We start from the raw sequence: 25,172 nt of genomic DNA on the forward strand, positions 1-25,172 counted from the left end.
TTTTTAGCCCTTGGCCTAAAAGAGCTTCCTATGCTGTCAGACCTGAATACCTGTGGAGACGGCTGAGACAAAATACCAAGGTTTTGGGAAACAATTCACTCGAAAAAAAATCTGCTGCTGTTCTCAGGCAGAAGCAGAGGACACGTGAAAGTGAATCGGGATCCTGAATGGGGAAGAAAAAGACCTTCCAAAAATTAGTCTTGCTACCCAGCACAGAACAAAACTAGAATTTTTCAGGCTGCGTTATTGCTCCTTTGGTTTGAAGCTCATATTAGTGACTGCTTAACAGCACTAGTCTTTTGTAACTCAGAGCCAGTGTTTTAATCACAGAATCCCAGGATGTCAGGGGTTGGAAGGGACCTCGAAAGCTCATCCAGTGCAAGCCCCCCGCCGGAGCAGGAACACCCAGATGAGGTTACACAGAAGGTGTCCAGGCGGGTTGGAATGTCTGCAGAGAAGGAGACTCCACAGCCTCCCTGGGCAGCCTGGGCCAGGCTCTGGCACCCTCACCGCGAACAAGTTTCTTCTCATATTCAAGTGGAACCTCCTGTGTTCCAGTTTGCACCCATTGCCCCTTGTCCTGTCACTGGCTGTCACCCAGAAGAGCCTGGCTCCATCCTCCTGACACTCCCCCTTTCCATATTGATCCCCATGAATGAGTCGCCCCTCAGTCTCCTCTTCTCCAGCTCAGAGCCCCAGCTCCTCAGCCTTTCCTCACACGGGAGATGCTCCACTCCCTGCAGCATCTTCGTGGCTCCATCCATCCTTCAAACGGCTCAATCCATCCTTCAAATTAAAATCCTTGACAACAATGTGGGTATCCTCGGCTCGTCCTCTTCCTCAAGAATTCACGGGAGGTGTCAAATCCAACTTGTCACATTCCGGGATTTTTCACCCCGCTTTTCCCGCCCCGTTCCCGGCCGCAGCGCGCCCTCTAGCGGCCCCTCCCGGCCAAGCCCCGGCCCGGGACGCCCCGCCCCCCCGTGTCCCCCCCGTGTCCCCCCCGTGTCCCCCCCGTGTTCTCCCCGACCCCCGTGTCCCCCCCGTGTCCCCCCCGACCCCCGTGTCCCCCCCGTGTTCTCCCCGTGTCCCCCGCGTGTCCCCCCTGTGTCCCCCCCGTGTCCCCCCCGTGTCCCCTCCGTGTCCCTCCCGTGTGTCCCCCCCGACCCCCGTGTCCCCCCCATGTCCCCCTGTGTCCCCCCCGTCCCCCCCCGTGTCCCCTCCGTGTCCCCCATGTCCCCCCCCGTGTCCCCTCCGTGTCCCCCCTGTGTTTCCCCCGTGTCCCCCCCGTGTCCCCCCTGTGTTTCCCCCGTGTCCCCCCCGTGTCCCGTGTCCCCTCTGTGTCCCTCCCGTGTCCCCCCTGTGTCCCCCGTTTCCCCCCGTGTCCCCCCCGCGTCCCCCCCGTGTCCCCGCCCGGAGCGGAGCGCTGGCACATGGTGAGGAGCGGGAGCCAGGGGGACGTTGGCGGAGAAGAAACGTCCACTCGTGTTTCCCCGCAGCGTTCGGCCTCACGCCGGGGAGCCGAAGTGCGGCCGTGGGGCTGGGGGGCGGCCACGGAGCCAGCGTTCAGTGCTCTGGGACAGGATCACAGAACCATTTCGGTTGGAAAAGCCCCTCAAGATCATCGAGTCCAACCATAACCCACCCCTGGCACTGCCCCATGTCCTGAGAACCTCATGTCCGTCTGTCCAACCCCTCCAGGGATGGTGACTCCACCACTGCCCTGGGCAGCCTGTTCCAATGCCCCACAGCCCTTTGGGGAAGAAATTGCTCCCCAGATCCAACCTCAACCTCCCGTGGCGCAACTCGAGGCCGTTTCCTCTGGTCCTATCAACAGGACGATGCAACCGGAGCCCTCGGAGGTGCCAGGGGTGACTTCGCACATCACCCCGCGGCTGCGGGAGGGAGCGATGGCAAAACGCCCGCGGCCCCTCTGCCCCCGGCACACGCAGCCACCCGTCCCCCCGGGCAGGGCACAGCGGGGCCGAGCTGGCGCGGAGCAGTTTCGGCGGATGAATAGACGCCTTGTGTTTGGGGAGCTGACTCACTCTGTCCCGCGCGGGGCCGCGGGGCCGCGTTGGGCTCGTGGCGCTGTAACTGCCTCACCCAGAGCTGGGCCCAACGCCTTCCCTCCTCGCGCGCGGCGCGGAGCATCCGAGACGGAGCACGGGGCTGTTTGTGGGAGGGTTCGTAGGCGTTCCGGGCTTGGGCAAGGACCTTCCACCTGTGCTGCTGTAGAAAGCAAGCAGGGCTGTGGCGGAGACGCTCGCCAGTTCTGATCCCGCCTGGGCAGGGCTCCGCGCTGCGGGGCAGCCCAGAAGATGGTGCCGGGGAAGAAGCTGCTGGTTTTGGCTGTACCGACGGAGGCACCGTCGCCCACACGGCGCTCCTCCGAGGTGCCGTCAGGCTTGAGGAGGTGAACAAAGAGCTGCTGCCCGGGTTGTTGCAAAACCTGCTCGACTGAAGTGATAGAACGATAAGAAAATCAGGTCGCTGTCAGGGTGTACACTGGGGAGAGAAAACAGTTGCGGACTCCTCCCCGTGCCCCCGGCTCTCCGGGGAGCACACGCGCCGGCGCCTCGCACGGCCGCATCCACGCGAAGGGGACGTTGCGGAGCCCGCGCCTTCGCTGGGCATCCTGTGACACAGCCGGGCCGCGCTCCCCCGAGGCAGACGGAATTTCCGGGTGAAATTCTTCGTCCCGCTTGAAAAAAAAAAAAAAAAAAAAAAATCAGGAGGGCACCCGCACACCTACTTCCCCAAAATACCCAGAGTGGTTATTAGTAGAATACTCCCCAAATATTATTGGTTTAATATAACAACACTGCAGCAAAGAGGTACTCTAGGAACGTTGTTTTTACTTTAAAATACCCGAAAGGCAGAGCTGGCCGAGCACACAGCTGCCCGCGGAGCTCCCGAGCCGCAGCGCCGGGTGCGGATGGGGAGACGGGCGAGCAGCTCAGCCGCGACCGCAGCCGCACACAACTGCCCGCAACGTGCGCCCCGAACAAACGTGCTTCTCCTGACACTTCGGAGCACCCGTTAAAGCTCCGGTTTCCACAGAATCACAGACGCCCGGCCGTCGCCACCTGCGCCGTTGCCACGCGTGCCGTCCCGACTCCAAACCTTTTCTTAAGCCATTTGCACATCTTAAAAATAAAATCCTTTATTGATAATATGAACGTTTAACATGTTTAATGCCATCAGCTATAAAAATGATTAAAGACTTCAGCTTGGTACATTTGGCTTTACAAATTTACAAGTGTTAATGAATTAATATTAGTGTATACATTTTGCACTTCATTATACTCCCATTAGCCAGTGACAAACTCTGCAACAATGTCTGTTTATAGCAGGTGTGAGTTATAGAAGAAACATTTAGTTGCTTCCACACAGAATCTATATCAACAGTTAAATACTAACTCTAAATGTCTTACTGAATTAGTTCGATCAATTTTAATGTCTTGTGCTTAGTTTCTCTCAGAAGACAGGCTACTAGCAAAAATACATTCTTTTGCATACCCCTTCCCATATTATACTTTAGAAGAAACAGTACTCAGTGCATTTCCTAATAGACTTCATCATAGTAGGTCTCTCTCTCTAGAGCTATTGATAAAGAAAGAGGATAATACCATTTAGATTAATGTAAAAGCAAAGAAACACGTTAAAGCAGTGTATACAAAAGCCTCACTTTTGAATCCGAAACGATCCATGGGCCAAAAACCCATCTGCCCATCTGTTTTTACAATTACTCTCATCAAGAGGAAAAAAAAAAAAAAAAAAAAAAAATCTGCTGTAGCTACTTAAAAAAATAATAAATGTGCTTCCAAAAGTCACTGCTGGGCCGTCTGTGTCTCCGTGCTGTCAGCGCACAGCCCGCGCCACCGCGTTGGGAACAACAGCGCGTAACGTCCCCATTGAACAGGCTTCTGGAAGGGCTGTAAAAACCTCTCGTTCCAGCCGAAACAGCCGCGGGACGGAGCGGCGGGTCAGCGCCGCTGTCCCGCTAAACGAGCCTCAAAAGCCGGAAAGGACCGACCAGGTCGTGTCCGGCAGCGCGTCCTCCCACCGGCCCCGGGATCCGTCCTGCGATGGAGCTGGGTGGGTTTTGGCTAATTAAATATCGCAAAAATGACACAGGAGAAGGCGGCTCCGGCGGTGGGACGCTGCGGCTCGGCCCCCGCAGAGGGAAGCGCCGAACAGCGACTGACGCTGAGCGGCAAGTCCAGCTCTAAATTTAGGACCAGCTCACGTACAACACCAGAGGTAATTAACTCAGGGCTGGGCTCTCAGCCGCTGACCTGCGGTGCTTTTGCTTTTTGATTTCTCCCTGGGTGACTCAGAGAACCAGCCGAGGATGATGCTTCTCGCAGTAAATATTTCTGCACAACCATCAGTTTCTTCCCACCTCTAGGGCCCAAATAATTTTTCACACACACAATTTGCCTCAAACTCGGGCAATTCCTCACTCTCAGTGAATTTAAACATCTCACATTCCCATATTTTCTTCATATTAGGCAGAACATCAGGAATAAAGATTTTCCCAATACATTGTGTATTTAATATGTATGTGTGTGAAACTACTTACACATATATACATATTTAATTACACATGACAGTAACGATTTGGTTCCATATTTGCAGCCAAGGAAAGCCAGTAAGATCTCATAGCTAATTAGTGGGTAAAATCCAGGTCAGCTGGACACAACTGATACAGATGAAGAACAAAATTATTGCTTTTGTTTATAGTAGAAGATCCCATGTTACTGTTGCAAAAAACCTGTATCATATGGACTAGTGATTTTTTTTTTTCAAGTAATAGCGAGATCTTTGTCAAGTAATAGCAAGATTCTTTTCTCAGAAGTTCTACACACAACAGTAGAATGCTCGAAGAGCTTGAAAATTCAAGGTGACACACCAGAAACCCGAGTTTAGCCACTTAAAGCACATGGGCACGTCTGCAGAATGTGTTACGGGAACACAAAAAGGGCTACATGGACCATGAAATAAAAAGCAATCTGGATTGTATTATGGCTAAATTTTACCCCAAGAAACTCCCATGTGCTTCCTCAAAGAGCCGGAGCTACGTCCTAAAGGACAAAGTGTGGCTGCGTCACGCTGGTGGTCACCTTGCAGAATTCGTAGCACGTTTGCTAACTTATTTTAGCAAACGGAAAAGAATTAAGAAGAAAAAACAGTGTTGGTTTCAACATTCATGACTCACAGGAGAATTGGTTTCTGCAGCTAGATGGTCCCCCTGCTCCCCTTCCTCAGAGAATCACATTCATATTGCAGGCTTAGTTCAGGCACTTTTTATAAAATGTTCGTCTGGAGTAAAAAGTCCACAAAAGTGATTTCTGCATAATTTAAAAGTAGTATTTCAGTCCCATTAGAGTTTGATAGCTAGGTCCCGCCACGTGATTAGGGTTCTCGTTCTCTCTAATGATTCGACTGTTGTCGTGAGACATTTTGAGGCTACTGTATAGCTGTAGTTAAGGTTTCTTCATAAACAAAAATATCCTCCTACCTATTAAAAAAAGAAAAAAAATATATACTAAATGCTTTATACAGACAGAATCTGCTACTATGGAAATAAATAACACGGAGTGGAAAAAACAGTGTCTCAGCTCTAGGACGCTAAGCCACGGAATGTCACATTCACATTTTCTGGAGACTAGCTGCTGGTTGGCAGGAGGATCTCAATGTCTTTGCCGTTCGCCACGGCGGAGCTGGCGGAGCAGCTGCTCGCCACGTCCATGGGGGCACCCATGGGTGCCTGGGAAGAGCTTTTGGTCGGCGGAGCAGGAGCAGCGGGTGACTGCGCCAGGCCGGGCTTCTTCGGAGGAATGGGCGGAGGGTTCCCCCTCTCTGCTCTAGGAATGGTTGGGGACTTAATGCCAGGAGACAACGGGCTTAGCGGACTGGAAACCTTGCCGGGGCTTGGAGAGTGACCAGATTCGTTTTTGGGGCTCACGGCGTTCGCCAGGTTTCGATAGTCCGTGCCAAAAGGCGAGCTGTTAGGGGAGACGGGTTTAATAGGTCCCTGCTGGCTGGTAAATCTGGAGAGGACCTGAGTGACCGTGTTGCGGGCCAGCTGCTTGGCGGCGGAGTTATCTGCCAGGGTAGGAGACAAATCCCGCGACGGGGGGCTCTGCAGACCGCTCGACTGATGGTCCTGCTCGGCCTGAGACTGAAACTTGTGCCGAGCGGCGTGGAAACGTTGATTGATCCCCACCTGGTAGGACGACTGGTAACCAGGGCTGCTGGCTGAAGCTCCCACCAAGCGTTTGGTCAGAACTGGCGAGGAGCAGGGAGAAGGGGTCAGAGAGGAGGCGGCTGTGCCGCTGGGGGACAGGGACACCCCGCTGGAAGGGAGCTGGGACGTCAGCTGCACCGGCGACTCCGTTCTCACAGGAGAACTTCCATTCTCCACGGCGTTTTCCGGGGCTGCGCCAGCAGATTTCTCCTTTTGAACTTGGCTCTCCGCCGCAGTCGCCTGCGGGAGCTCACTACCCGCCTGCACGTCGGTATCGCAATGACCGTTGGACTTTGCGTAGGAATGAGGAGGTGTCGTGGGGCTGGGGAACGCGGTATGAAGGCCTTTGCTCGCGCTGGCGGGATGTGCTCGCTCTGCCTGCGGACACTCGGTCTGGCAAGACACAGACTTCACCGCGGGACTCTCGGTTGCGACACCTCTGGATGTCACCGCGGGGCTCGGCTGCAAAGGTTCGGCAGGGCTGTGCTCCTGGCAAGAAGCCTCCAGCTCTTTCAGGGCTTTCTTCAGACATTCCACCTCTTCTTTGAGTGCTTTCGTACGGTTTTCTTCTCTGTTCAGCTTGGCTTTCAGCTGTTCTCTTTCAATGTCGAACTCCGAGAGCTGCTTTTCTACTTGCGCTTCCATCTGTAAACCCCGCTTCCTCTTGGACGCCAGCTCCTCTTCCAGTTTACTCACCTTACTCTTCTCTTTTTCCAGTTTCAAGCTCAATTCTGCTGTCTTCTGCCCCTCTTCGGCTGCTTTGGCCGTGGCTTTCTTGCACTCCACTACGAGCATGGACGACAGCTGCTTGTGGCGTGCCCTTTCCTCCTCCAGCTGGCTTGACAGCTTCTTCTGCTCTTTTTCAAACTTTTTCACTTGGGATTTTTCAAACTCCAACTGGAAAACAAGAATAAAAACCACAAAGACTCTTAAGGGAACCACGAAACCTCCCGAAAGTAAATGAAGTATAATGCCCCAGAAGGGAATGGGGTTACCGTGCCCCTTGGGGAAATTACACACTAAAAGATGGCAATGGCTCAGGAAGAGTTTCTTGCCCCAGGTTTCTGCAAGACAGTCTCGTATGACTCAGGTTGCACGTATTAAGAATTATTACTTACTAGTAGTTTTAGCATGTGTGAATTGATGTACACCCAGGCTGCCATGTGCTGATTGAACAGGCAAAGCTTCGTTCCACCTCATTTACTGCTTTGTTCTTTTGCCTTTTAAAGGCATGTAGAGTTTAAAATGCTGATATGTAAGTTTAATAAAGTCTACAGTGCTTGAGTAACAGAAAACAGTAGCTTAAATATTTATTATCATCGCTGAATAACCTCCCTGGGAGATCTTTCATGACTTATTCTGAATTTTGAGTACTAGAGAGCCCTATCATTTGCAAACGCAGCCCTGTTCTTGAGAACTTCTCAGATTTTAGGCTGAAGTAGGATTTCAAAGGATTTGATTGTCTATTAATAGCTTTTAGGACTGCTCAGCTACCAAAACACCCTGAAAAATTAAGGCTGTTTTTCAGATTGAAACCATAGAAGTGCCTTCACAGAATCCCGGAATGTCAGGGGTTGGAAGGGACCTTGAAAGCTCACCCAGTGCAACCCCCCCGCCGGAGCAGGAACACCCAGCTGAGGTTACACAGAAGGTGTCCAGGCGGGTTGGAATGTCTGCAGAGAAGGAGACTCCACAGCCTCCCTGGGCAGCCTGGGCCAGGCTCTGCCACCCTCACCGGGAACAAGTTTCTTCTCATCTTTAAGTGGAACCTCCTGTGTTCCAGTTTGCACCCATTGCCCCTTGTCCTATCACTGGCTGTCACCCAGAAGAGCCTGGCTCCATCCTCCTGACACTCCCCCTTTCCATATTGATCCCCATGAATGAGTCAGCCCTCAGTCTCCTCTTCTCCAGCTCCAGAGCCCCAGCTCCTCAGCCTTTCCTCACACGGGAGATGCTCCACTCCCTGCAGCATCTTTGTTGCCTTCCCGAGGAGGGAGGTCCCTGCTGCTCTTTCAACGTGCAGGTTGTGATCTCTGATCGCAGGTTGTGATCTCTGATCGCATCGTTCGCCGCCCAGCAGCCCGGGCTTTCCGCGGGTTGGGTAATCGCGGGTTCCCGAAGGTACCTGCTGGGTGAGCCGCTCCCGCTCCTTCTCCAGCATGTAGGTGACATCGTCGCCCTCGGCCGTGTCCTGGGCGTGCCGCTGCCGCTCCTCCTCCAGGTCCAGGATCACCTGCCGAACAAACAGTCCTCAGCCCACGCCCAGGAACGCTTATTGCACAAGCTGGTGCAAAACAGGGAGAGATTCGCGACAGGGGAGAGCAACCGCCGCAGCCTCAGGCATCCCAGTTCAACTCCAAACCTCATAAAAGCGGCTTTTGGACAAGTTACAGAACTGTGTTATTTTGGTATAGTCAAGTCAGTTTGGGAAATAAGTCAGGAAATCCTTCATTTTACTATTAAACAGCTAAATTGCCTGCTTTTCCTCCAGACTGCAGAATAGCCTTGGGAATTTCACATTACACCATTTCCCCCAAAATAAGACCTACCCCCAAAATAAGCCCTAGCATGATTTTTCAGGATGCTCAAAATGTAAGCCCTACTCCAAAAATAAGCCCTAGTTAAAGTTCATTAAAAAAAAGTCAATTTAAATAGTGTCCAGGCACCTATACATGTAACAAAGTAAAATTATTTGGCAATAGGATGCAGCAGGACAGATGTGACAGAATGTGATGACATGACCACATTTGAACAAATGTTGATTTTTTGTTCAAGAATAAATGGAGAGTGTTGTTCACGGAACAATAAGACATCCCCTGAAAATAAGCCCTAACGCATCTTTTGGAGCAAAAATTAATATAAGACCCTGTCTTATTTTCGGGGAAACGGGGTATCAGTCCTTGCTCATATGGTGCCCTCATCAGAAGTTCCTGGCAGGACCATGAACACAAACCTGTACGTGCACCCAGGAGACACGGGGCACAAACCATCACCAGATGATCCCCGTTACTGTTTCAGCAGTAACTTGCAGACAGGCTGCTCCCCCAGTTTCTTAACAGGGGTTTTGAGAACTGCAGTGCGAAGCTTAAGTGGAAGAACAAATTAGTGTTCTTTCAAATAAGAACAAGATGAGCTCTTGAAATGAAACTGCTTGCCATGAGGGCCCAGCTAAGGAGCTCCTTCAGCTTTAACGCCGAATTACATAAATAATTGAAATTCCATTAACTCAACCAAAAAGCCAGAATACAAACTTCCCAAGAGACTCTGCCATATCTCACCACCAAAACTCCAGGCTCTCCCAACACATGCTCACCATTAATATAGCAGCTCCTCAGTCTTTCTGAAATTTAAGCTTCCAAACAATGCCTAAATATTTTCAAGTACACAAGGAACCTTGTTACAGAAGGAGACAGGAGGGACAGAAGGAGAAAGGGAAAAAATGATTGTAATAGCCCGATTTAACTAGATAGTTGGCTGAAAAGTGAAACAGCCTTGCGGTTCCTTTCAGTGACTTATAGAAGAAGCACTGCCTCTCATTAAGAGTCAAGCTGGCTGGTTGATTATGTCATAAATAAGGTTTCTGCAAAGAAATGTGTCAGATTATTCACAGACTGAAAGGAACTTGCTCCACCTTACTCTATCAAAATAGATTATAGGAAAAGAAACTTTAACCCACATGCTGATGAGCAATGAAATCAAGGGTTCAACTTTGCACCTTTTGGTTAGTAACAGAATGCAAGTGCTTGGACTTGAGATCTTTGCAACGAGATTTAATAAGTTTTAACCAAAGCAGGAGTGACATACCTAAAAAAAAAAAAAATATATATATATATATATATACACACACACAGGATGGCATTGGCCCAAGCATAGGCATTGGTCAAAAGTACATCCAGACCTGACATTGCACAAGACAGTGTCTAGTGTAACAAATCACCTCACAGTCTGCCTCTGACACAAGTAAAATCAAAAATCCCAGCTGCTCAAGATGGAAAAGCAGCCTGTGAAGCGGTTACGATACAGTGCTACAACGCAAAGTCTTTCAGTTACCAAAACTCAAGGCATTTAAGTGTTTTTTGCTGAAGTTAACATATTATCAAAACGCAAATATTAACTTTTGCGCATCTTATTTGAAGCCAAACCTACCTTTCTGTGCCTGCTTTCCGCAGCGGCTAGTTGGGATAACATTCTTTCCTGCATATTCTTGCAGTGTTTCATCACCACTTTCAGGATCGATAAGGGATTGGTGCAGACTGGTTGCTTTTCCCCATGATTTCCCTCTTTCAGGGTCTCAAAATCTCTCTGCAAAGCCATCAGCGGGTCACTGATGTTGTACTTCCCATAGCGTTCTTCAATGAACGTGTCTCTATGCTGGGCCTGCAACACAAAACCAAAGCTGCATTTCAATACGCTTAAAATACGAGACTAGTAACAGAACAAAGTAATTTGTAGTTAATATTAATCTTCCCCAGTTTTCCACTTAGAGACAAAGAGCTCTTAACACAGTCTGATTCATATCCTCTTATCTGCTGCAAGAATGAGAGTTTCCAGACAGGAAAAAACACAAGTGTGTCATGTTAAAGGTCCTTGGTTAACAGACAACAATTGAGACGGTAATTCCCAGGACAAACCTGTCGAGTGATCTACCAGCAGCAAGGCTCCAAGCTATTGAAATGCTCATTAACACACTTAAAATGGGCAAAAGCTGATGGTCCTCCACTGTTAAGACACTAAAATCTAGAAGGATCAAATCCAGCACGTGGACCCAGCTCTCGCAGGCTGAACCAGCACCCACAGCCAGGTTAGGTACTTGCGCCTCGAAAAAAAATCTGCAAAACCCACTTGTATTTCCACAGCTGGAACACAAGCCAACACATCCTATTCACAGGCAGCCTGGAACGAGTGCGTGTGGGGGGTTATACGAAGCATGTGCTCAATTAATTTCTCACTGTCCCTCCAGTTGTCCGATGTCTTCTAACCACGTGGCCCCAAACAAACTAGGAACAAAGGCTTAAAAACACAGCATCTCCCAGCCCATCATACCCAGATACCTGTGTTCCGTGACTTACCTTCCACAACCGTGCAAAAGGAAAGAAGGTAAAGATCGATTCTTGCTCAACAAAAGATTTAATCATTTACTGTTGTATCAGTGGAAGGGTAGTCTTGTGGTGTTCTCAACTATGTCACCAAAGAATTTCATGTTGAGCAATTTAAGGCTTTTATTCTCGCAACAGCCTATAAATCCGTAAATTGTTAACAAAATCCTTAATATTCTCATCCAGACTAAACTAAGTTTTGTTTCTCAAGAAGCAGGATAGGAATGATTAGGTTTCTTTTGGTGACACATCAGAATTAAGGAAACTCACACATACTAGATTTTATATTTACAATGTCTGGAATCAGCCGTTGCGGCTGGAAATCTGTTCTTCAGGATATCAACAGCTTTACCCTACTGAATGACTACTGTGGAGTTCTAAAAACAAAGCAAAATTTCATAAGCACACAGATATTAAAATATTATCTACATGTTCAACATCACGATAAGAAACCATATGAAAACATCTCCATGCAAAAGAGGAAAAACAGACCGAGATTCAAACGAGCCCGCAGGGCTGACCTATGGTGGCTCCAACAAATGTAATAATTGATTCCAGCTGAAATGGTTATGGACTCAATGCTACGTGTTTGTGAAGCACCTGTGACCGTGTTTCCTTCCAGTGCGTGTCACCGACAGCACCGTCCTGTGCGCGCAGAGCCGAGAAAGAACGCCTGCCAAATCCGCGGGGAAATTGGCTGCTTCTCGGTTCATTAGTGCCATGGTGAGAAGAGACAATTCATCCCTTTATTCCAGAGCACATAAAAGACTGTGCACTGTTCTGCAAAGGCATGTTCTCAGCAGGACCACACGAAAGATGCGGGTTTTCCTTGCTCTGAAATGCGAGTCGCAGCACCTTTAAATTAAAAATTAAAGCACACTTCATTATGTTTAACTGGGAAAGCTCTGTGGGACCTACAGAGGGAAGTTGTGACACTGATGGGCGCTGCTCTCGACGGACAACACGACGCGTTTTTGGCAGGAGAGCCTGGTCCAAACACGTGCTGTCTGCACCTTATCGGGTGCGCGTCGCCGTCCTGCTGCGCGGTTCTTACCCTTTAGGTGGGAAAGGCCGAGCCTGACTAAAACGAAAAGACAACTTAGAAACCAGTATTTATTGGAAGAGCTGTTTTCTGAAGTGCCGGTGAAGTGCATTGAAAACGCTCAAGCGCAGCGATAGCGATGCTCTGACACAACCCCGCGCCCCGGCTGGTACCGACACATGGGAACAACAACGCAAACTGCTGAAACCGGGCTGTCCAGGGCAGGGACTGACACGGAAACCATAAAGCTTTGCTTTGCACAAACAGCCCAGGAGATTTGCTGGTCCTGCCTATTTTCTAAGAAGCAACCATGTGATTAGCATGAAAAACCTAAAAAAAAGTCAACCTCTGCTCTCAAAGGGAGAAGTGTAGGCATTACCTTGACAAGAGGCATAAAAAAAAAAAAATCAAAACAAAATACTTTTCTTTCCGTATCTCCTTGACGAGCAAAGCCAGTTAGGGACACTTGTCCTATGACACCGGTTTGGAGTTGTATTTAAATCCTTGCAGTAAACAAATACACACAAATACCTCTTTATCAGCAACATCCACCAGGAACAGTGGATACCTTTGATCAGAGCTCAAGATATTGTCCTAACTTTACATTAAAAAAACCCACCAAAAACAGAAGAGGAAGGAAAAGATCAGCCCTGGAAATGGGAGGGTGGCCCTGGCTAATGAACCAGCCCTGGTTTAACGAATCACAGGAAAAACTACAGGCTTGCCTTTTTTTTTTTTTTTTCTGAAGGACAGAGAATCTTCAGTTATTCTGAAGGATTTCTAAAAATGACTCAACTAAACCTCACTCTAAGTGTGCGTAGGGAACTTCTAAGTGACTCAAGCATTTAAAAAGTCTGTAAATACAAATCGGGATATTCATCCAGCTGGCCTAACTGCTTTGACAGATGAGCTGCGCTTCCCTTAAGCCCAGCCTAGCCAGTGCTGATCCCAGGCACACAGAAACAGGAGAAACCCTTCCTAAGGGCACCGGGGCTTCAACAGCCTCCGCAAAGCGGGGACATTTGAAAACATTTTTTCTGTGCAACTTCTTTCTAATAAAAATCTTAACGACTTGGGATTAAGGTCGCACCCACTACCTATAAACTCTGATTTTCTGCCAGTACTGAAGGTGTAAGAAAAGCCGCGTTTTCCTCTGCTCCCCGCAGCGCTGGGCTCTGAACAATCTTGAATTTCGTGGGGTGGTTTATTTCCTGTCTGGGAGAGAACAAGAAGTTCCTCCTTGTTACTTTGAGCAATTAAGTCTTTTCCTGAACTAGCATGACAAACAGATGAGACTATCATAACATTAACAGCTTTCTGAAGTCCAGCCCTTCCCTTTCAGTAGCCAGCGGAGCACAAACACTTAATTAAAGGTGTCTAGACTAGGAAAAGCCTTAAACAGGTCATCCTACATGACCACATGCAGTTTACAACAACAAATCTGGTGTTTTTGGCATTTGGGCCACCACACACTTGGAAATATAACTATAGATATAAATAGATATAAATTTTTATCTTCACGCTGCAGTTCAAAGTTGGTACTGGAGGGGGTAAATGTACCCTGTGCTTTGGATGCCACAGAGCAGCCACCTCTGTCACCGAAACAATTGGGACAGCTCTTCTAAAATTAAGCCACAGGTTATTTTATACAGATATTGAACTGTCGCATATATTGGCAACTTCTCCCATTGCTCTTGCTCATCACTGAGCAACTCTTCAACCTCCACTAATGTGGGAGGTCACCTAGAAACATCTCCAAGGGTTTTGATTTTGTCCTGAGCTGGAATTCAGCCTTAAACACGGTTTTTGCTCAGCTTTCAAAACAGAAGGAACTTGTTGACTGAAGAGAAATGTTCCACTTCCAAGTGGAAAAAAAAAAAATCACCTTAGATCTCAGATCCCAGTATCAACCTACTAGAACTCATGAATCCACAGGAAAGCAAGCTTCAATAATAAGGAAATCAGGTTACAAAAAACATTAACTTAGGAGTTGAAAATTTCATCTGGAAAACCAGAGATGACCTGCAAAGTTCCAACGGCATCAACTGCGCTCTGCAATCTCCTGCAATTAGAATCTCCTCTAATTGATAACTCCACCTGTATCATCTTGAATACGCTGACTTATGAATTTCCTATCAAAACATTCAAACGCCAAAAGCAGCTAAACAGACTATTTGGTGATTTTGAAGACTATGAAATTGCCCTCCCCCAACAGGAAAAAAAACCCAACATTTAAGCTTGGGCTGCTCTTAAAATAGGAAGCAGCCGCGCACATGAACTACTCTTCAAAATAAAATTCCTGGCAATCGGAAGAATTAGGCACACGCGGAGAGGGCGACACGTTAAACTGGTTGAGTTTTAGCTCAAGTGAGGGGGATTGGCCACTGCTGGTCCAGTTTGAAAAAAAAAGAATTCTGATTTTATGGAGCAGAAGCAGCATCTGACACAACCACAGAGACGTTCCCTGAGCAACCAGGCAAAGCAAAAGCTTCACTTTGCCAGGGAAAAGCTTCTGTTTCCTCTTGGGATTTCCAGACTGGTTTGGGATGAATGTTTCCCATCATCTATTTGTGGGTTTTTTTGATTTTGTTGTTTTGGTTTTTTTTTTTTTTTTGGAAAAATATTTCCTTCTACTGAAACCTTATTTATGAGACAGCATTTTCACTCTGCCTTCAATAAACTTTACAACTTGTTTTACTGGAACATCAAACAGGGAATTTCCAAGACTTGTTTCAAGTATTTTTTTGGACACAAAGACAAATATTACTCTTGCCTGTAATTTTAGGGCTTAGGTTTTAACCCTCGGCACAACACAGACATGCTGTTAATTAACTGCAGCTACTGCGTGTGCAGTTCTCCAGTACCAACTGGCACAGAAGTTCCTCCTTCACGTTGCGGAGAGTGGTAGAATCTTTAAATAGCTTCTTACTGCCTTGAACTTCCTTATGAGCTTCTCTCCCCAGACACAGATATCGGGAATAAAGACGAGCTGAGGTCACAGCGATCGCTGACAGAGAAGGGAAATGGGGGTGGGGACCACTTTGCACAAAAATAAATGTCAAGCTCCTGGAGCAGGACGCCGAGCCTCACTTGAGCTCAAATCCAGCATTTGTCTTCATTGCTGTCGTTATATCAAGCGAGCAAACCAGAGAAATGAGAGACAAAAAGTTCCCCAAACTTGCAAGAAAAGCTGTAAGAAAAGCCCGTCTTGCAGCAGGACGGCCCTGGGAACGCTGCTGCATCTCAGCTGCTTTAGAAGCGATGCAAAACCCTCATTTTACCCCATCTATGAAAGATTTACCAGCATCCGCAGCAAGGTTTTATATTACTGAACTTCCATTTAAACAAGAAGTAGACTTTCAGTTTTTGAAACTCCACTGTAAACTTAATTTCTGAATGCGCTGACACATGAACACTTAATTTTGCAATGCATTAATTCTGCTTTATAGAGTGAATCACTGAATCCAGAAGCAAAGCAATGAAGAGCAGCCTCCAGTCATTAACACAAAATAGATGGTTTCTATTCCAGTCTAAATTGCCCAAGGCCTCGTTAACATAAAAGAATTAAGCCAGAAAGCTCTTTTCTAAAAGTTAACAGACCTACATTTCTAATGTACGGAAAATTCTCATTTAAAGCACAGAGGGCAGGGAACAAAGTGATCCAACATAGCGATAGAGGCCTATTTAAATATTGAATTGTTTCCAATCATGGGGTGTTATTTCAGAAGCCGAACCTGTGGCTCACGTGTGTAATCCTTCCTGCACGGCAACACGGGCTGAGAATCTGCCCTCGGTGTTACGCAGCTCTCCGACAGCACCGGGTTTTTTGGAAGCTCTAAATACAATTATAACTACAGGAAAAGGAGCACAATAAGAAGCGAGACTCAAGGTCTGTTCTGAGGAGAACATTGAGATTTATGTAGTGGACAGGAAGCTACTTTCAGGCGAAAAAAAAAAAGCTTTTTTTCAAAGAGGTTTTAAAATAGAGGAAGCAAACTGAAGCACTGGAAAAGAATATTTTGAATACAGTAGATTTGTTTGCTTAATCCTTTATACTAGTATCTCGTGTTCGAATGGAAGTAACACGGCAATTTGAAATGGACGTCAGAAGTCAAGACCCAGCAAACGCACAGGGAGAGATGATGGTCCCTGGGACAAACACGAGCAAATTCAGCAAGCGGGCTCTGCAAAGCCGGGCTCTGCAAAGCCGGGCTCTGCAAAGCCGGGCTCTGCAAAGCCGGGCTCTGCAGCTCGGTCTTGACGCTGTGCCAGCCAACAAGCAGCCTGATATCATGAGGGAGAAGAAAACTATTCTAGGCTTTGTCATCTGCGTGTGTGGATTCTCTCCGCTAAATGCCACACGCTCTTCTCTAAGCACGCAGGAATATCCATTATTGCAGACTGGACTATAATCAAATTACAGGTTTATAAATTAAGGGATTATTTTTCTCTGCAAGTGCTCGTTCTTTCCTATAACGTACAAAAGGATCTGCCTCAAACGTCTATAGACTTTGGAAGCACTTAAACCTGAATTAGAAGTCAAAATAGCCCATGAGGGGAAATGCATTTTTCTTACTATATGGGAAGTAAATAGGCAGATAAACCTCTGATTTTTAACCACTGACATGTCTAATGTAACCGCTGGAGAAAAAACACTGCCATGGTTGAAGATCACGCAATCCTCTAAGAAATTTCAGGTTTCACTCCGCCTCTTTCCAACATACACACGCAATTAATGTCAACCCCCCTCGGTGTAAGTTACAGCTCAATTTATGGCATGCAAGTCAAACTAAATGTTCCGAGTTTCAATGTTTCATTTGGTCTTAAAGGCTCTTTCTTCAGGGCAACATTTTTATATGTGTCAAAACACGAGTAAACAGATTAGCAAGGTGGATTTTCCTTTAACTACAGTCACACACAATAAATCTATTTCAGCTGGTGAAGCACAGTAAAGCTGTAACCACGGTTACTATCAGTAAACAAAAAGAAAAGCACAGCAAGGCCAGAATTTCTCTAACTGTATATTCCAAATAAATGGATAAAGCAAAGCTGGGAGTTTTCTGCTTCTGAAAAATCTGTCCAGCCACCAGATGAAGCAGTTACGGGACATCTTTTGCTTTCGATAGCAAAAGGGCAACACAGCCTCCTGCCAGCAGGAAGCTGGACTTAAGCCATGGCTTTACTGGACGCAGCTTTGGACCCAGACCGGCTGGAGACCCGCAGCATCTCACCTTTGCTGCGGGCAGTAAGAGCCGGCTCGATCCGAAGCCTTTTCTGCCCTTTTCCTGCTCCCGTCAGCTTCCCTCGCATTCTTCAGATGCAGAACTACAGCGTAGCCCTTGCAGAAGGAGGGGAAAACAGCCCTAACTTTTGATTAGGTTGGTATTTCGTGCTACGTATTTATCAAGTATAGGTTACAATTTCATTTAATTTCTTCTCAGTTATGAGTCCTCGACAAATTACGTCAGAGGGTATTTTAACGATATTAAACTTCTCACGCGAGAGGGAACTGCAGGTTAAATTTCAACAGAGGATAATTGCTTTGTGCTATTGGAAGGTACACGTTAAAAAGCCTTTGGAAAGGAGCAGTTGTGTCCCTCCGTGCTCCATTACACACGTTTCACACTGTGACGCTGAAGTGATGCTGGTTTTGGTAACACATTCTGTCCACGCAGAATTAGAAAAGCGATCCCAGGACAGAGGAGAAACGTGCAAGTCTGTTCCAAGAAAAGAGCCAACCCTTCCACCCCGCCGCTGGGTTTGAGAGGGCAACAACATTCCTCCAAAATAAAAACATTGTCTAAATGCAAAACCAATTAGCAATAAACACACAAGCATCCCAACTGTTTTGGAGAAGGGTCTCCCTCCATGCCCCCAAAAGGTTTTTGTGTTTGGAATCAAGCTACAGAAGCAGTTGCTGGCAAACCAAGTCCCCGCTCAGGCCTGCAAGCTGCCATCCCTCTCCCGAAATTGCCCCAAGTTTAAACATTATGAGCGGTGACAGGTCAGCTTGAAAAAATCTTCAATATTCAACCCTGTCAAGACTCATTTCTTCAAAAATCCACGCCTTCCATCTTTCGTACCACTATTTTTTTCCCACCTTACGGAAGCTGGGTGTCAACTAAGCATCCTTCAAAAAGCAGCAGTATCACACACGGACTCCACATTTTAAAAATATTTTCTAAGTTTACCGTTAACATAGGAAACCAGCCAGAGAGTGGCCAAGGGAAGCAGAAACCCAGAGCTACCGCCACAAACGCCAACACCCCTTGGGCCCCAGCGGCACCAAGAGGTGCCACCTGCTCCAGGGCCTTGTCCCCCGACATGTGCCCACACAACAAGTTTTTTGAAGGTTTTATTAATGCTCATGCCAGCAAAGAGCGAGCGGCAGCACAGGCAGGTCTGCTGCTCCCAGCTCGTATTGGCTCAGTACGATATAAAGCCACGGATGTTTTGGGTTTTATTTTTTTCTTAGTGTGAAGTTATTCTCACCAAAAGACTAACCTGTGACCCCTCCTGGCAAGAAGAGTTTCTGCTTTCAGAAGCCCTCTTTCCTAAAGCAGAACAAACCCAAAGGAAGCCCAATAGACCTTTTACGTTTCTGCCGACAGCAGAAACGCTCAGTTCTTTCTGAGAAGCGATGAAAGCACACGCGGAACGCTGTATTTCAACCCTGAAATGCCTCTTGCAGCCCATTTTCAATAATGAATTCCATGACACAGAATGTTATATAGCAGTTATGATCTAATATTGCTGATAGTCAGATGGGATTCCGAACCAGTAAGAAATAGCCCTTCAGAACTTCACCTTGGACGCAAGCGCTCTGCAGGACCCACAGCAGCACTGTTGTCATTTTTGTCTCTTATCACGGTGCTCACAACGTACCTTTAAGGCTTCTATCACAAGATCTCTTGCTTCTAATTCTCCCTCAAGAATGCTAAACAGCGTCAGTAGTTCTGGTTTGCTGAGTTTTTCCAGATTCATCCTGAAAACCTGTAAAATGGAACAGAGTTTACCAGTATTTCTTTGCACATTAAAATCAGTATTCTGAGCTATGACACACAATCTCCATTTAACTTCAGCTTCCAGCTTTTTGGACTGCAAATTGCCCAGAGGGAGAAAAAGGAGAATACACAAGGCGAACATTCTCTCTTCAACTTCCAAGACCAGTTGTAGAAGATGCGTTTTTCACCTTTTCCCAAGGGCTCATGAACACACGCACACCCAGATGGCGCAGGGGCTAAGATGACAGTATAACAGTCACCAAGAAGTAGCCAAAGTTAACAGGAGAGGGAAAAATATGGGTATTTAAAAGCCATACTACTGTAAATTACACAGCTGGATCATACAGCTGCAAACGTCACTGAAACAAGACTGAAGAGCTGCGATGAGTGCGGTCCAGACTGGGCCACCTACACAAATTTAACGGTGAAGTGGACATTTCAGTGCTATGATGCGTTTCCTAGGAATGCCATTATGCATCACTAATGGAACAGGCCCAAACCACTTTGCAAAAAAGAAAAAAACCCAACCAACGAAACAAACAAACAAAAAAATCAATGCCACAAAAAACACACATTTAATTACTATTCCTTCAAACTGTTTCAATATCACCATTGTTTACTAAATATATTTTTAATGCCCACATAAGAACAAAGATCCATCATCTGAACTGCACATACAAAAAGCTTTTTACCCCCTGCATCTTTGCTGATACACTCATCATTGCCTAGTAATAAGCCTCTTTATTACATGATTCTGTTAACAATGGCAATAATTTCCTTGCCTCTGATGCAAATACACCTGATTGTGATACAGTCTTGTGCTTTGCACAACAATCAAATACACTTTTCCCAGTCCAAGTCACATCCATCTTTTGCCACTCTTTGTATCAAGCAAAAAATGCTGCAGCACAAAAAAGCTACTTGGAGATATCAAACTCCACGGGCAAGCGATAAAGGGTTAATTAACCTTTCCTAGAGCAGCCTATCCAGCTAAAACACTCAACTCAACTGTAAATTTTCTGAAGTCACTGCTGCTTCACAACTGATCTGCATAACTGTGCCTTGGAGAATTATGCACAAATGCAAGTTCTGTCTTGTTTATGCCAAAGCAGTTTTCCAGTTGCTGGGAACACAAAGTTCGGCTCAGGGAGAGCAGTCGGCGGCCTTCACGCAGCCGGAGAAATCAGAAATCTGCTTCGTGCCCCCTCTGCTAAGCGGGCAAGTTTCTCCTCGCGCAGTCACGTTCTCGCTTCGTGCAGCGTTTGACGTGAAATTCCATAAAGCAGCAATGTTTTGTCCGGAGTTTTCTGGCCAGCCCCAGCACGGCATGGGCTGCTCGAGGAAAACTTCAGCAGGAGCAACCACGAGCGTCCGGGGTATGGACGGCTGTTCCAAAACCAGTTTAACTGGACACCGCGATCTGCCAGCATCGCATCTGTGTTCCATATTGCAGATCCGTTCGTGTACAGTCAAGAGGAAAACACACGAGCGGAGTGTTTGGCAAAGCCGCTCATAACCGGCGTGACTTCAAAACAGCCTGATCGAGATCTGACATAAAAGCGTCATTTAGGAAACTCGCTGTATTGACTCTAATCCCATTTCAGCTGAGATCACGTCGAAGGATTGTGATGCACAACTTGTTCATCTCGTATGAAAGGGAGAGTGTGCAACTGAAGCAGCAAATTAATGCTAATTCATAAATAAGTAGCCATATAGGGTGAGAAAAAGAGGGCCCCGTTTCCAGCCTTTACCATCACCTGGGTGTGTCTTGGTACTTAAATCTGAGCTGCATCACTTCCCCAGGCAGGTTTTAAATCTGGAACATCAGGAGATGCACGGCCTAATTTCAAAACCATCTCAGTCCTTGCTCAGACTAAATTCCCAGATTCTAAGATTGAATCAGTACTGATAGGAAATAGCAACAGTTTTTTTTTTTTTTTTTTTTTTTTTGCCAGATACTCATCAAGTTATATTAGTTTTGTGGCATTTTAAGCCAGAACTAAACAGGAGAAGTTTTCTTTGAGATCTTAGAACAAAGCGTATCTGTTACCCCAGGGCAGCCAATTTTGAACGTGGACTTTCAGTCTGTGCTTTTCTCTTGGGCAGAGGTGATACGGAAACGTGCAGCTGCATCTCTCCACCAGCACCGACCAGCACGCTCCTAAAGCCAGGACAGCCACCGACTGCAGTTTGATATTCTAAACCTATTAGTCTGGGCAGTAATCACTTCTACTCTATATTCTAAACACTCCCATTGTGACTTGCACTGCACAGTGTTATAGAAATAAGCTGTGCTATTCTTAACATGCTCCTATGGCTATAGTCTTTAATCAGCTTAATAACATAAACAAGCCCTGTCCTAAAATATATGGGTAAAAATACTCAGAGAAATAAACAGCAGGAGCCAGTTGGCACAGCAATCATTTATACAACAACAGGTAACATTAAAGATATGCAAGTGCTACAGCCTCCGCTTCCTCGTGTGCAACCTGCTGCTGCAGAAGAGCTTTCATCTGCTCTGTTTGTGTGGGTTATCCCGGGCTGCTGAGGGACAGACTGGGAGCGGATGCTGTAAATACAGTCCCTGCCCTAAAAAAAACCCCAAAAACCAAATTGCGCTTGTATTCTGCACTGATTTACAGAGAACTTTTTAACGCACTAGCTAGAGCACACCTGGCAGATACCTGCTACGCTGAATCTGTAACAAAACCCAAGTGCTCAGTTTTAGAGCCACTCCATGCTAGGGAGCTGGAAAATGGAAAAAAAAAGAAAAAAGCTCTATTCATTGTATATTATTATTTTTTACAAGAACAGGCATCACCTCTGGATCAAAGAGTTAATAAGCGCATATCTGAGCTTCTCCTCCCCACCCAAATCCGAATCCCTTCCCATCCTCCAGCGTCACAGGCTCCTGAGCTGACCTTCCCAGTGACACGTCCCTTCCCTCGTCCCACTTTTTAATGAAAGATCACACCAACCCTGTTCAGCTACCCAGCTCCCTCCCTCGCAAACAGTCCCATTCTGCCAAACAGATCCGTACCCAGCACCTGGGAGCCCGACCCATTGTTTCAAAACCTTTAACTAAGAGACAGCGTTTCACAGCGCTAGAAACAAGATCTAGAAACACCCAGGGCGGACCAACCCTCGACATTCGGTGAAATATCCCGACCAGTCCAATCACACAGATCACAAACCGCAAGGACCTCATTATTTATTCTGATGGTATAAATATTTTCCCTGAGCCTGAGATATACCACCATTTTTGGACACTAAGCAAGAGTTCAGAGCATAAACAAAGATAATTACTTAGTGCCTGCCTAAAGGTAAACTTCCCTTTAGCTGTGCTATGGCCCAGTAGAGTCTCCTCAGCACACCCAGACCTACTCTTTAAAGAGATAAAACTCTTATTTTGAAAGTTATTTCCCAGTATTTAACCAAAAATAAATATCAGGACCAGTTTAAGCGTACGTACAACCGTGCAAGCTAACAAACCAGGGCGAGTTATCTTTGGCATGTGCCACTTCAGGAACAGCACAGACAAACGGTGGCAGCTCCCGAATCCCACTGCGATGGTTATGAAACCATCACAGGTTACATTTCACTCGGGCTCAAAGCACAAACCATGTGAACCAACATCGCCAGCACCAGAGAACTTCACCCACCGACCGCAGCGAGGTTGGAGTCACCAGTCGGAGAGCTGCCCCGGCACACACACGGAACCGGGCAAGGGGAAGCTTCAAGATGCTCTGCAAGCACTTGGCTCAAAACTCTCCTACATTTTAAAAAGAATTGAGAAGAACATAGCTTGTCGTTCCTTTTTTCCGCTGAAGAAGGGCATTTCCTTTCATAAGCCATGGTTACAGCTACGCCAATTCAACAATGCCTCTATGTCTACCATCCTGAATCAGCTTTTTTTTTTTTTTAATTTTTTCCTGTCCCTGAAGAGGAACTGATATTTTCCAGGAGCTTGCACGGGCAGTCACATAATCATGTTCCTAAGATAACCTAAATGAGTAGTTTGAAAAGTCTCGATAGACAAGTTTCTAAAAACGCTGCTGCATGTACAGCGTGATGTTTGAGTTGTTAAAATAATTACATGATGTGTTTATATAATAAAAAAGCTAACATACACTTTAGAAACGTGCAGGCACAACACTACCTGACATTGCATCATGACCCTGGAGAACTGGGTTAAAACGAGCAGCGTTTAAACCCCCCACCTCTGCAGCTCACAGCTGAAAAGAGAAAGGACACCAACCCCCCCAGTCCTCCCCACCCTGTTAGTTCTTGAAGTTCTATTCTGAACGAAGAAAATACATAAAATCCATGTTTAAAATACTGCTAAAGTCCTCGAACAACCACTGCGCGGCAAGTGTAGCTGCTTCAAAGAAAATTAAAATAAAGTCCCTCCAACCTTCAGGGTCCAAAACCCCCGGGGGCTGCGGCCGAGGGGACACAAACCCCCGCCTGACCCGCTACCGGAGCCCGTTTGTGTTCGGGACGGATCGACCCCCGGGCTCAGCGGCTCCTTCACCTCCCGAGCTGGCCCGGGCCGGGACAACCCGAACAGCCAGGAACCCCGCACCGGAGCCCGGGCTGCGGCCCCCGCCCCGCCCCGCGGCAGCACCGCGGGCAGCGGCCGGCTCCGCCGCTCCGGTCCCACCCGCCGGGCCCGCTCCCGGGCGGCGACGCCGAGCTCCCGGTAACGCCCACGGGTCTCCACGCCGCCCGAGACTCCGCGCACCGCGGTACCAGCCCGCCCGGCCTCCGCCCGCCGGCGCCCCCGCCCGCAGCTCGGCCCCGCTGCCGCCGCTCTGAGCCCCCGCCGAGCGGGCCGCCCCGCACCTGCCGCGGCCCAGCCGCAGGGGCAGCGCCAAGGCCAGGCCAGGCCAGGCCGGGCCGGGCCGGGCAGGAGCCACGCGGAGCGGGGGCCCCACCGCCACCGTCCCGGGAACCGCGCCCGCCGCACCGACCTGGCGCCGCCGCCACTACCGCGCCGCTCCGCTCCCCATCCAGCCGCCCCGCCCCTTCGCGCCCGCCTGTGAGGGACGGCGCGGCCGCCAATCAGAGGCGCAGTCGGGCGCGCCCGCGGCCCAATCTGCCGCGGGGGAGGCGGGGCAAGGGCGTTGGCCGGCCGGCGGCGGCAGCGCCAGCCAATCAGGCGGCGGAGCCGGGGCGAGGAGGGCGGGGCGGGGGCTGAAAAATCCCTTTTGTTCGCGGCGGCGGCGGCGGGGCGAGCGGGCGGCCGTGATTGGCGCGTCACTTCCGCCGCGGATGGGCAGGGCGGGGGCGTGTCCGCGGTGGGCGGGGCCCGGAGCCGCCTCCCCCCGCCCCGCGGCGCCGGGCGGGACATTCCCCGTACCCGGGCTGGGGGGGCGCGCTTTGGTTCGGAACCATCACCCCTTGTGCTGTCGGAACAGGCCCTGCTCGAAAGTCGCAGAATCCCAGGATGTCGGGGGTTGGAAGGGACCTCGAAAGCTCATCCAGTGCAACCCCCCCGCCGGAGCAGGAACACCCAGCTGAGGTTACACAGAAGGTGTCCAGGCGGGTTGGAATGTCTGCAGAGAAGGAGACGCCACAACCTCCCTGGGCAGCCTGGGCCAGGCTCTGGCACCCTCACCGGGAACAAGTTTCTTCTCATATTCAAGTGGCACCTCCTGTGTTCCAGTTTGCACCCATTGCCCCTTGTCCTATCACTGGTTGTCACCCAGAAGAGCCTGGCTCCATCCTCCTGACACTCCCCCTTTCCATATTGATCCCCATGAATGAGTCAC

At 48.2% G+C, this 25,172-nt stretch overlaps 1 protein-coding gene across 2 annotated transcripts; it reads right to left on the reverse strand.

The window, feature by feature from the left end:
* Nucleotides 1–3,173: 3,173 nt before the first annotated feature.
* On the reverse strand, nucleotides 3,174–24,457 carry CTTNBP2NL (CTTNBP2 N-terminal like). Of its 2 annotated transcripts, XM_065649434.1 has the most exons (5): nucleotides 24,372–24,457; nucleotides 19,280–19,387; nucleotides 10,403–10,633; nucleotides 8,382–8,489; nucleotides 3,174–7,153 (listed from the first exon to the last, which is right to left on the reverse strand). In XM_065649434.1, exons 2-5 carry the CDS (start codon nucleotides 19,376–19,378, stop codon nucleotides 5,675–5,677), a joined length of 1,917 nt encoding a protein of 638 aa, XP_065505506.1. In that variant the 5' UTR covers nucleotides 19,379–19,387; nucleotides 24,372–24,457; the 3' UTR covers nucleotides 3,174–5,674. The 2 variants fall into 2 exon arrangements, with proteins under 2 accessions (XP_065505506.1, XP_065505507.1); XM_065649435.1 differs by lacking the exon at nucleotides 19,280–19,387 and having other exon boundaries at nucleotides 24,372–24,409.
* Between the last annotated feature and the right edge of the window lie 715 nt (nucleotides 24,458–25,172).

The sequence above is a fragment of the Caloenas nicobarica genome, chromosome 21 (genome assembly GCF_036013445.1).
Source record: "Caloenas nicobarica isolate bCalNic1 chromosome 21, bCalNic1.hap1, whole genome shotgun sequence".
Classification (NCBI taxonomy): Eukaryota; Metazoa; Chordata; class Aves; order Columbiformes; family Columbidae; genus Caloenas; species Caloenas nicobarica.

Bases quoted from the DNA above. Each gene is read 5' to 3' on its own strand.
- CTTNBP2NL (XM_065649434.1), bottom strand. From the start codon at position 19,378: ATGAATCTGGAAAAACTCAGCAAACCAGAACTACTGACGCTGTTTAGC. The intron at 8,490-10,402 runs GTAGGTTTGGCT...TTTGTTCGGCAG, and splicing joins CGGAAAGCAGGCACAGAAAG to GTGATCCTGGACCTGGAGGA. The intron at 7,154-8,381 runs GTACCTTCGGGA...CTTGTTTTCCAG, and splicing joins GGGAGCGGCTCACCCAGCAG to TTGGAGTTTGAAAAATCCCA.